The sequence below is a fragment of the Musca domestica genome, unplaced genomic scaffold, assembly GCF_030504385.1.
Source record: "Musca domestica strain aabys unplaced genomic scaffold, Musca_domestica.polishedcontigs.V.1.1 26, whole genome shotgun sequence".
Taxonomy (NCBI): domain Eukaryota; kingdom Metazoa; phylum Arthropoda; class Insecta; order Diptera; family Muscidae; genus Musca; species Musca domestica.
In genome coordinates this window covers 1,626,959-1,638,573 of record NW_026712283.1, presented here as the reverse complement: position 1 = coordinate 1,638,573, position 11,615 = coordinate 1,626,959, and the positions used below count along the sequence as shown (strand labels likewise).

General features: G+C 35.7%; 1 protein-coding gene across 2 annotated transcripts in view; it reads left to right on the top strand.

The window, feature by feature from the left end:
- Window positions 1-1,270: 1,270 nt before the first annotated feature.
- LOC105261657 (uncharacterized) overlaps window positions 1,271-11,615 on the top strand; it is a 220,834-nt gene continuing 210,489 nt past the window's right edge. For both annotated transcript variants that reach the window (XM_059123906.1, XM_059123905.1), the window contains exon 1: window positions 1,271-1,617. In XM_059123906.1, coding sequence (XP_058979889.1) covers window positions 1,566-1,617 — 52 coding nt within the window. In that variant the 5' untranslated portion in view covers window positions 1,271-1,565. The remainder of the gene's footprint in view (window positions 1,618-11,615) is intronic.

Here is an 11,615-nt window from a genome sequence, read left to right as displayed (position 1 = left end):
TCAGACTCGTGGATTTTTAAAGAATTCTTTGAAGGGGCGTCAGATTCGTGAATTTTTAAAGAGTTTTTTGAAGGGGCGTCAGACTCGTGGATTTTTAAAGAATTCTTTGAAGAGGCGTCAGACTCGTGGATTTTTAAAGAATTCTTTGAAGGGCGTCAGACTCGTGGATTTTTAAAGAATTCTTTGAAGGGGCGTCAGACTCGTGGATTTTTAAAGAATTCTTTGAAGGGGCGTCAGACTCGTGGATTTTTAAAGAATTCTTTGAAGGGGCGTCAGACTCGTGGATTTTTAAAGAATTCTTTGAATGGGCGTCAGACTCGTGGATTTTTAAAGAATTCTTTGAAGGGGCGTCAGACTCGTGGATTTTTAAAGAATTCTTTGAAGGGGCGTCAGACTCGTGGATTTTTAAAGAATTCTTTGAAGGGGCGTCAGACTCGTGGATTTTTAAAGAATTCTTTGAAGGGGCGTCAGACTTGCTGATCAAGAATATATATACATTGTGGGGTCTAAAATGTATATTTCGAAGTGTATACAAACTGTATACCACCATACTATGGTGGAGGGTATAAAAAGAAAACATCCTTGCCAAAAGTTTTCAATATAGGTGTTATGGTATAACTCTGATATAGGACTATTCCTTGATTTTAGCTATTTCCGGAGTCTTGGTCGAAATTTTCAATTTGTTTGGATCTTATTTGGCATATAAAAACCTCTTTGCAGAAAATTTTCAGTACATGTCAGTATTAAGGAGTAGCGCCAGATTTTACCTATTTCAAGAGTTTTTTTGAGGAATTTTTGTCTGGGATAACTAAAGTTATACTTTTATATTTCTTAACATTTTTGTTAAGGACTATCAGGTCTATAAACGAGATTTTTTGGAAAACAACAAGCTAAACCTTTTCCGCTTTATTATAAAAATTAAGGTTAAAAAAATTAAATCTTCTCAGAGAAGTATTGGAGCTATTAGAGACCACAAATGTACCATTAGGAAGTATTTTTTTATCGTCTAGATAAAATGGGAACCTTTTTAGTAATTTTTCAACGGCAATGAGTCGTATAAAAATTGATTTTTTTAAATATATTTTTTAAATGACATTTAGTACTTATATTATGGCATTTAATTTCCAATGTCGCATATTATTAAGCATTTTCCAAAAAATATTTCACTTTCTTCCATTAACGATTCTCTCATCGCTTAGCACTTGTGATTAATGACTTTTCAATATTATTAATTATTTCCATTTTTATATCTTTCTCATTGCAGATGCCAAAGCTTTGCCATCAATATTTGTGAAATACGCAATCTATTCCCAAATTAAATACCACTCAATAGCTATGCTATATTGAAAATTAAAAAAAAAAAAAACAAAATACCATCCGAAAAAATAACTAAAAAAAATCCCCAAAAAACGACAACGAATTTTTTTATTGCATTTATTTTACATCCAACGGCTGAGCGCAAGATATTTACCACCATTAAGACTTAACATAATTAAAGGAAGTCCATCCTAACAACAAACTCGCCCACTCCACACCTCCACCACACACAGACAACTTCAGTCAAGATGTTGTTCAATTGTGCGATACTGTTTTTATGGGCCATTTTATTGCTACAAGGTAAGTCGGAATAATAAAAATCTTACAGCAATAACAACACAAACAACACCAACAAATATTACAATACATATTACGAAACAAAGAAATAAAAAGAAGAAGAAGAAGAAGCACAACAGCAGCTATTCTGTATACTTAATTAGTTTAATTAAAAATTTGTTCCCTTAATAAATTTTGAACCATTTGTTGGGTGTTGTTGCCTTGGTTGGTTTGCCTAGGAATTTCATTTTCATACTGTCACACAGACACACAACACACACTCATAAAATACACCACCAGACGCACACACACAGAAGCATTTTTATGTTTCATCTTTAATGTTTGATGTTCCTAGGCTACAAGCTCTACGTACGTAAAATTGCTTTAAATGTGACATTTATGAAGTTCTGTGAAAACAGGGACGTAGGTGGCAGGGTGCAGGCGGTGGGCAGTTTTTTTTTTTTTTTTTTTGGAAAAAGGTGCCTCTTTTTGTTGATGTCCTAGAAATTGTAATTATGCTCACCCCCTAAATTTTTCAAAAAAGGTACAATTTGTCCAGCAAATGTCCTTTCCCTCCATCAAATGATTTTCCCAAATTATGGTACTCCCACGCCGTTGCCTCAAAAATCTCTAATCAAATACATGGAATCTTTACGTTTAAGTATCTTGCTCTCTCTCTCCCCCCTCCTCCTTCCAGCAAGTATTGTCTTCCCTGTTCATCGTGTTCTTGTTGTTGTTACCATTGTGTCACATTCCCTGAACAATAATAATTTTACAGATAAATTAAATGGCATTTGATGAATGCCGATGTGACAGATATACATACCTACACCATTCGATGCGATTGCCATGCCATGCCATGCCACCATGCCACCATGCGACGATGCGACTTCATGGAAATTCTGGCAAAAATAAAGTTGACACGCAAAGTCATTTAAAAAGATAAAATGTTATTGGCTATGATATGAATGAAATTATGAATTTCATGAATGTTTTCAAGTATTTGTCTATCTTCGTGTATGTGTGTGTGAGTACTCTAGTGAATATATGCGTGTGTGTGTTTGCGTCTGAGTCTCAGTATGTCTGCCTGCCTGTCTGTATGGAAAATTAATGTCATCAGAAAGCAATTACTTAACACCAACAATTGACAGGATAATACAGTCAGGATGATCCTTTTTTGTTGAGACGACATAAATTGCTGATGAACAGAAACAAAACAAAAAAATATTCTTTTTTAAGTAAATTTATTTATTTATGGCAATTGCCATAATAATACAGTGGCTCAAAGGCGATCTGAAATTAAAATTCCTGAAAAATTAAAGGTTACTTAAAATTTTGCAATTCAGCAAATTTTTAAAGGTGTCCTCATAGAACATCTTCACACCATTTCTAGCAAAAAAAGCGATATGCAACATTTGATAAGGAGTCGGATGCTCATTTTACATTTCATATGAGTTAAAATATTTGAAATCTTGACCCCTTATGGGGGACCGATATATTTCATCTCCACACCATATATTGGCATGATAGAAATATTGTAATATTTGAAGCTTGGAATAAATCGGATTTGGGTTATTCCAAATTTTGACCCATTGTGGGAGAGGTATTTAATCTTCAGACCAGATCTTGCTTTAATAAAAATAGTGGGATGTGTAAAGTTTGAAAAGAATCAGGTGCTTAATTAGATTTTTATGAGCGTTTTGTTTTTCAAAATATTGACCCTTTTGTGGGGGGAGGTACCAGGAGAATAGATCCATTCGATACGTTCTTCATATCAGATCGGATGCTTATTTCATATTTTATATGTGCTATAGTTATTCAAAATTCTGACCCCTTTGGGGAGGTACCAGGAGCAGTGGTGCGATATATTCCACATCTACACCAGAGATTGTTTTGATAAAATTATTTAAATGTGCCAAGTTTAAAAGGAATCGGATGGTCATTTCCCGTTTCATAAGTTTCATGTTTATTCAAATGATGACTTCAAAAATTTTTTGGAGGAGTTACCAGAAGTTGTGGTCTGTTCTCTCCGTTCTTTATGGCTATTCCAAATGTTGACCCGATTTGAGGGAGGCACGAGAAGAAATGGTCCGTTCTATCCATTCTTCATATCAGATTTAGTGTTTGTAGAATTATTGAGATATGCGAAACTCGAAGACAATCGGACTTTTATATCACTTTTTATAAGAATTATAATTATTCAAAATGTTGCCCCGTCGCGGAGGATGTACTTGATGGAGTGCGCTGATATTGTCCAGTTTCGCACCTGACCAAGTACTGATAAATATATTAAGATTTGCAACGTTTGCTCAATATTGAATAAAGGATCATTCAAAGGATCATTGTTCTATGAGGAAAATAATTTTCCGTAAAAAGTCTGACCTCTTTAGGGGGAGTTACTAGAAGGGCTGTAGCGATAGTGCCAATCTCCAATCTCGATCTAAGTTTGAAAATAATGTTACAATGTACCAGTTTGGATCAAATCATATACTACCTTCGAGATTTATCGAGCACACCATCCAGATAGACATACGGACCGACATACACCCTTAGCTTGATTCTAATTTTTTTGAAACTAATGTGGTCCAGAAAGACCTATATTTTAAAACCTTTATTTCGATTAAACACGTTTTGGCTGTATCAAATGGTATATACCCTCTATAGCAATATAACTGAGGGTTTAAACAATTGGACATTGCGGAAGAGTGTTTTGAAATGCCAAAAAAATCAAGAGATTCAGTTATATTGGATATAGACCAAAACCTCAATCGATGAAGCCCATTTTTATTACAAAACATCTTAGGAAACTCTTGTGACAAATAATGGATGAAATTGTCTGGTAAAATATGGTGACCTCCTCAAGCCATGCGGCCTTTTCTATTGCCTTTAGGATACTGATCTCTCCATAGAAGCCGAATTTCATTTGTTTTTGTTGAGATCTGTGACTGGTAGTGAGAAAAACTCAATTTTAAGAGATCGCAAGTATATCGTTTACACCAGGGCCAGGAATAAGAAGGCATACATACCTTCAATGAGCGAAATTCCCTCTACACTCACCATCAGAACCACTGGAAAATAATACAGGGAGCAACGAAATTGGGAGAAAATAAAAATTTCAATCTCTGTCCGGTCTTGGTTAAAACCACGACGGGGTTTAAGCTCAACTAATTGTTTGAAACCTAACTTCTGCTGGCAGAGGAATTCTTGGAGTTTCTTATAGTGGAAATTTGTTTAGCTTCTCTTGTAGATTCCATGGTCGACTAGCATCTCTTCACAGGAAACTTTAGACTACCCTCAATGATGGAAAATTTTCTTGGATTTTTTTTTAATCATTTATAGCGCCTTTACGTTCATACCTCCTTATTTTCAACGGAGTTGATTGGGTTCCTATTCGTAATTTCCTTTTCAGTGATTTATCAGAAGCACTGCAATGATAGATGTATGATCGCTTGTGATTAGGGGTAGTCCCTATTACAAACTTCAAATACAAAATTTGAAATTATTCCGGAAATAATAATTCCAAAACACTGAAAATTACGAGGTACAGTTATATGGCGCCTATACCAAAACTTGGACCTATATGTACAGTTCTCTGCAAGGTTTTTTTTAATATATACTGGAAACACTTACTACTAATTTGCAACAAATTCATTTTGAAATTGTGATTAAAACATCCAAAAACCATTAAATCGGCCGGTCCAGTTATATGGGGTCTATACCAAAAAGTGGAGTTATATAACCCATTTTCAATACCAAAAGCCCTGCAGAACGATCAAATATCTGAATAAAATTTAATTAACCTACTTTATTTCTTCCAGAAGCTAGAGAGATTTCTACAGACGGAATGACAGTCAGACAGGCGGACGGACATCGCTAAATCGACGTAGAATTTTATGCTGATGAAGAATTTGTATACTTTGCGGATCGTCATGCTGTATGTGGTCTAAAATACTTATTTCGAGGTGTTACAAGCGGAATGACAACTTAATATAGCCTCCATACTATGGTGGAGGGTATCCAAATTATGAAATACGTATAAAATGAAGAAATTATCCTATTTCTTCGCATTGATAATAAAACCTAGATCAGGTATATATACGGACTATACTGGATTAAGAATCAAGATTTTGAAAAATCATAATTCTCTCAATATGGAAAATTATTAACCAATGGGGTTATAGAAAGAAGCAGATGCTAAAGGAATGCAACTTTGTGCAAATTGGACTGATACGATCCAAACTATTTTTTCTGGATTTAGCTCCAATAACAACTTCTTAAAATGAACTTGTTTCGAGGTCTATATCATTTATTGCTCAAAAACATACATTTTTTTCTAATCAAAAATATTGCCAAAAACCAGAATGTTTCTTGAATTTTCGAACCAGGCACTAATACCAATTTCAGCCAATTTTGAATGTGCCAACACCTCTTGGACTCCACGTTTAAAAATTTTAAAATACCTAATTTTGTTGTTGCAAGGGTTTATATTTATTGCTGACTTTTCCCCCAATTTTTTTTCTTCACTGAATTACATATAATTCACTCTGGTATTATTTATTTAAAAGAAAAAAAAATCCAAAAATATAAGTTTCCCCCCAAAATTGCCTTAACCCTCTTAGCAGGGGTTTTTGATGATTGTCACATCACACTGAATTAGTTATGAAACGAAAAAATCAAATCAATCCTTTTTTTCTCCATTTCCTTGGGATCATATTTTTTCTTCAATGGTGAAGAGCAGTATCAACACCATTATTCCATTCAGTCTTTACTAAATTCTTAATATTGTTGTCGCAATTTTTTACATCTTTGTTATCTTCCAAAATGTAGAAAAAAAGCCAATGCGAAATAGCACTTCTTAGACTATGATAAATGCAATGTGGAATGAAGGATTGCTTTAGCGATTACCCATTCTCCGCCACAGACAGCGAGAGACAGAGAGAAAAAAATACACGTTACAGCCATAACTACTTGGGATTCTTAAATGGTCGTATGTCTTCCAAGTTATGTTTTTTTTTTTCTTATTTTCGTCTTCATCGTTTGAGCTTCTTGTTGTGCCGCCTTTTAACAATGACTTTGGCATTCATGCTGTGCACTGCCAGTTGGCTTACACTCCAACAGTTGTACCCCCCCCCCCTCCCCTCCCCCCTTTGCCCTCACCCCTTCCTTAAACTATTCACACACCGTAAAGTGTATAGCTTATTGCCAAACAATTTATATATTTGCCTAATGTGTGTTTCAGCCCAGCCAACAGCCCCCTACCCCTTAAGAAAAACGTGTGAATTGTATTTCATTTATGCGCTAGTCCCGGTAGAACACACACCCAGACAGACCCAGGCGTTCGTTCGGTAGTACTCTTAGTAAATATTTTCATTTTTACTGCTATTACGCCAATAAATCACTAACAGCAAAACCATATTTCGTGAGTTTGTTCATTTCGTTTTAGCCATGCAGGCAAGTGTGTGAATATGCATATACGTGTGTGTGTGTGAATATAAAAAATTGTTTGCACACACACTGCCAACACTATCTCCTTCCTGCTACGCATAATAGAGAGAGAGAGTTGTACCAGCTCATATCTACTCATCTTTTATGGGCCGCCTTTGGTAAGGGATTTATGGGCGATGAAACAAAAAAAAAAGAACAAATCATAAAAAAGTGCTAGAGACAACACCAGCAAAAAAATGGAAATAAAAACTGGCTGCGGTGTGGCACCAAAGTTAACTCCTACATTTCTACCCAAGAGCGAGACAAAAAAAAAACAACAAAAAACCAAATGGAAAGCAACATTGTTTCCTTAGGCTTTAAGGCAGGCAAAACACAAGTCCCAATCTAACAACGTTAACCAGAAGAAAAAAATGGAGGGGCACAACAACAGGCAACAATGTCGACGAGTGTTATAGAAAAATAGGAACAAAACACAAATACCCTCACGACACTTACATACATACAATTACACTCACACACACATACATACATTTATGGAGAAAAAGAAAAATTGCCTAAAAGTTAGGAGGCAACTTTGAAGAAGTAGGCATGCAAGCAAGCAAGCGAAAAAAGAAAACAATTTGCACCTTGAATATGAAATGAGTAAATGCCAAAGTGGCAAAACGAACATAAATGAAATCCTGACGAAGAAGAAAAGAAAAAAAAATACACCCCTAGATACCAGGCTCAGTAGTCAAACCCCACCAACGAACGAACAAGCAACACATGTAAATGTGTAACAATACAAACACACACAAACACTTACACAAACCAAAGGACTACATTTCGAAAAGGCCCAGTGAACAATTTCGTACCAATTTGGAGAAAAGTTCCAAAAAAGCGCCTCAACGAATAATATACCCATAATCATATCTGAAACCCAACCATTGGAGAAAGAAATAGGTTCCAACTATGCGAGGAAAATAATAATCTTTGTGGTGTTAGTTAAATCGGTGGCGCACATGGGTTTATAAATCTTTGTAAAATCATTTATTTCAAACTGCTGTCATTTCTAAGCCACTCGTCCGACAGCTGTTAAAATTATTCCAGTGAAAGCTCATTATATTGTTTACAAGCGTACAAAAGCATTTTGGTAAGAAAAAAAAATTATTCGTGCTGGAATTCAAGCGTGATAGTGTGATTTCTTTGTATTTGGCTGGAAAACCACAAGTTGCTATCATTAGAGCACTCCCGCATTAAAATGTGAATAAATCTTTTGTGTCGCGTACCATCGCTCATTACCGTGATACTGGTAGCGTAGCCCGACGTCAAGGAAGTGGACGAAAGAAAACAGCGAGATCAGCAGAAATAGTTGGATAAATAAAGAAGCGACTTGATCGAAGCCCAAGGCGCAGTGGCCGAAAAATGGCTCATGAGCTGAACATATCGCAATATTTCATTCGGCAAATATTGATATATGAGGTCGGGGTAAAGACATTGAAATTCCAAAAAGTGCAAGAACTTACACCGCAACAGAAAGAAAATAGACTCTTAAGGAGCTTAAGAGTTGCTTCGCTTGGCCGAAAGTGGTGAACTAGCGAATTTTGTTTTCTCCGATGATAAAACATTCTTTGTCCAGCAGTTTGTAAACAGATAAAATGATCGTGTTTACTTGCCAAAGGGGTCAGCTGAAAATGTGAACCTTCCGTTGGCCACCAAAACCCAAGCGCCGGCCATGGTGATGGTATCGATCGCCGGTATAAATCGACCGTGTCATCAGAATAAATGCCAAATATTATAGCGAAAATATTATGGAGGGTGTTAAAGCACGCAAACATTTTGGCCGCAGACCTTGAATATTCCAACAGGACTCAGCACCATCGCACCCAGCACGCGCCACCCAAGAATGGTTACATAATGACGTTCCTCGCTTCATTTCCAGCACACAATGACCACCAAAATCTCCGGATACCAATCCGTTGGACTATTGTGTCTGGAATATTTTGGAAAGCAAGGTTGGCACTAAAAAATACCAAAGTGTCGATCACCTCAAGCAAGCGCTTCGTCGGGAATGTGCCAAAATACCTCAGAGTAATATTCGGGCAACGTGTGACGGTTTCATTGGTCGTTTGAAGGCCAAAGGTGACCATTTCGAAAAAATCTAAACTTATTCCAAAGTTTGATGCTATTTCCGACATTTTCTGCTTTCCTGCATTTAAATTAAAAAAAAAAGAAAAATTATGGCGTTTGGCTGTGTTGCAGTTTTTTTATCTCAACCTGTATTCCAATCATATCTGAAGCGAGGAAAATCACAAAATTATTGGGGGAAGTTAAGTCGGAGACGCACATGGATTTAAATTTTTAATAAAATCCTTTATTTCCTTCATTTATATATGAACAAAATCTGATCTGTAGACCCCAAAGAATTAAGGGTCAAAATGGTTGCCGAAATTCAACGGAAATCTCTCTTCCATTGAATCCACCCTAAGAAATATTGAGAACATTGATAAAGTGGTGATAGCCATGGAATTTTAAGAAGTGGATCGACGTTTCTTCAGAAACCTAAATACCTAACATAAAAAAACAATACAGCGTCTTTTCAGTATCCTGATCAAGACCCTGTAATCCTGAAAGAATGGAGGAATTTTTATGAATTTTGGTAAGAAAACAAAGCCAAATTTTAATTCATTTAAAAAATCATCAAAATCAAGTCATTGGGTCCTGAGGAATTTAAAGGTAAAATTGTTGCTGAAAATCAACGAAATTCGCTTCTGAGGGGCCAATTGAATCTACCCAATCTATAGACATGATATCGATGAAAAGTTGATCTAAAGGCCAAGTCTGGTTCAGTTCAGGGGTCTTGAGGAATTTAAAGGCAAAATAGTTGCTGAGAATCAACGAAATTCTTTTCTGAGAGGCCAATGTAGTGTTCATATTGTATCTACTCAGGAGATAGTGTTTTGTCATAGTAGGGATTATTGTCACTTAACTCGACGGTCCTTAAGAGGACTGCATTTAATAAAATCACTACTTATGCTCCCTCTACATTAATTATATATTCTCCACCAAATCCGAAAACCCAGTTCAAACTTTCTTTGAAATTAAAATGGATTCCTAAAAAACCTTCCCTTATGAATTTAACATTTTTGGAAATATTTTTTTTTTATTACAATTTTCTCAAAATTAAATTTTTCATTTGAAGTTCTTCACTGGGTAACCTTTGTAATTTATGCTGATGTGTCAGGAAAAAAAGTACGGCGGTGGCACGAACTTGTATAATCAAATCAAGAAAAGGGTAATGTCAAGATTTTACGGTGCGAACAAAATATTAAATTTTTTTGAAGCTAACGTTTTTTTTTCTCATTCTTATATTTGAGATGAAGACGTGCGTGTAGCTTTCATTTCATAACGTAGTGTTTTGCATAAACATATAAATTCAACATAAATTTTGTGGTTAAGGTAAAATGATTACCGGGGTAGGCTATAAACTCTAGAATAATGTGATTTATTTCTAGAGGGAGCTATTTTGAGGTTTTTAAATCTGATTGGCATTTAATTTTGTCAAGACTGCCGGGAGAATATTCCAAGGGTTTCATTAAAATTTAAGAGCTGAACGATATTTGACTAGTCTAATAGACATCCTTTGAGGGAGTCAAATTCCTTTTCCCAACCCGATTTAGTGTCAATGCTTGGTACTATAGCACTCCTAAGAGAATGCAAACGAAACGCTAAACATGTAAAAAAGCTATAAGTTCGGCCGGGCCGATCTTTGAATACCCTCCACCATTTGGAACGATTTTGGCAATTTTCAAAAGCAAAAAAAAAAAAAAATCCGTTAAAAATTCCCTTAAAATTTTAAAAATACCGCATGTAGCCGTTATATTAGGGTCTATTTGCCGACCCTAACCTTCATAGGTAACTTTGGTCATAAGCCATAAGAATATTCGAATGCGAAACTTAAAAAAAATTGGTGAATAATCTAGCTAAAATCATCGAAATACCGAATATCCGGAGGTACCGTTGTATGGGGGCTTTACGAAGACGTAGACCTGTACAGACAATTTTCTGTCTTAGGCTGTACCATTCCTTACGAATTTCAAATACCAAATTTGAAACAATTGCGGCGAATAATGTCGCTAAAATCATCAAAATACCGAATATCGGTAGGTACCCTTATATGGGGGCTATACGAAGGCGTGGACCTGCACAGACCATTTTCTGTCATAGGCTGTAATATCTATAACGAACTTCAAATACCAAATTTAAAACAATTCCGGTAAATAATGTTGCTAAAATCATCAAAATACCGAATATCCGGAGGTACCGTTGTATGGGGGCTATACGAAGACGTAACCCTGCACAGACAATTTTCTGTGATAGGCTGTAGTATCCATTACGAACTTCAAATACGAAATTTGAAATAATTCCGGTGAATAATGTCGCTAAAATCTTTAAAATACCGAATATCGGGAGGTGCTGTTATATGGGGGCTATACCTAAAAATGGACCTATATAGCTCATTTTCAGTACTAAAAGTCCTGCATACCAAACACACATCTGATTAAAATTTTATCAACCTACTTATATTCGTTCGGAAA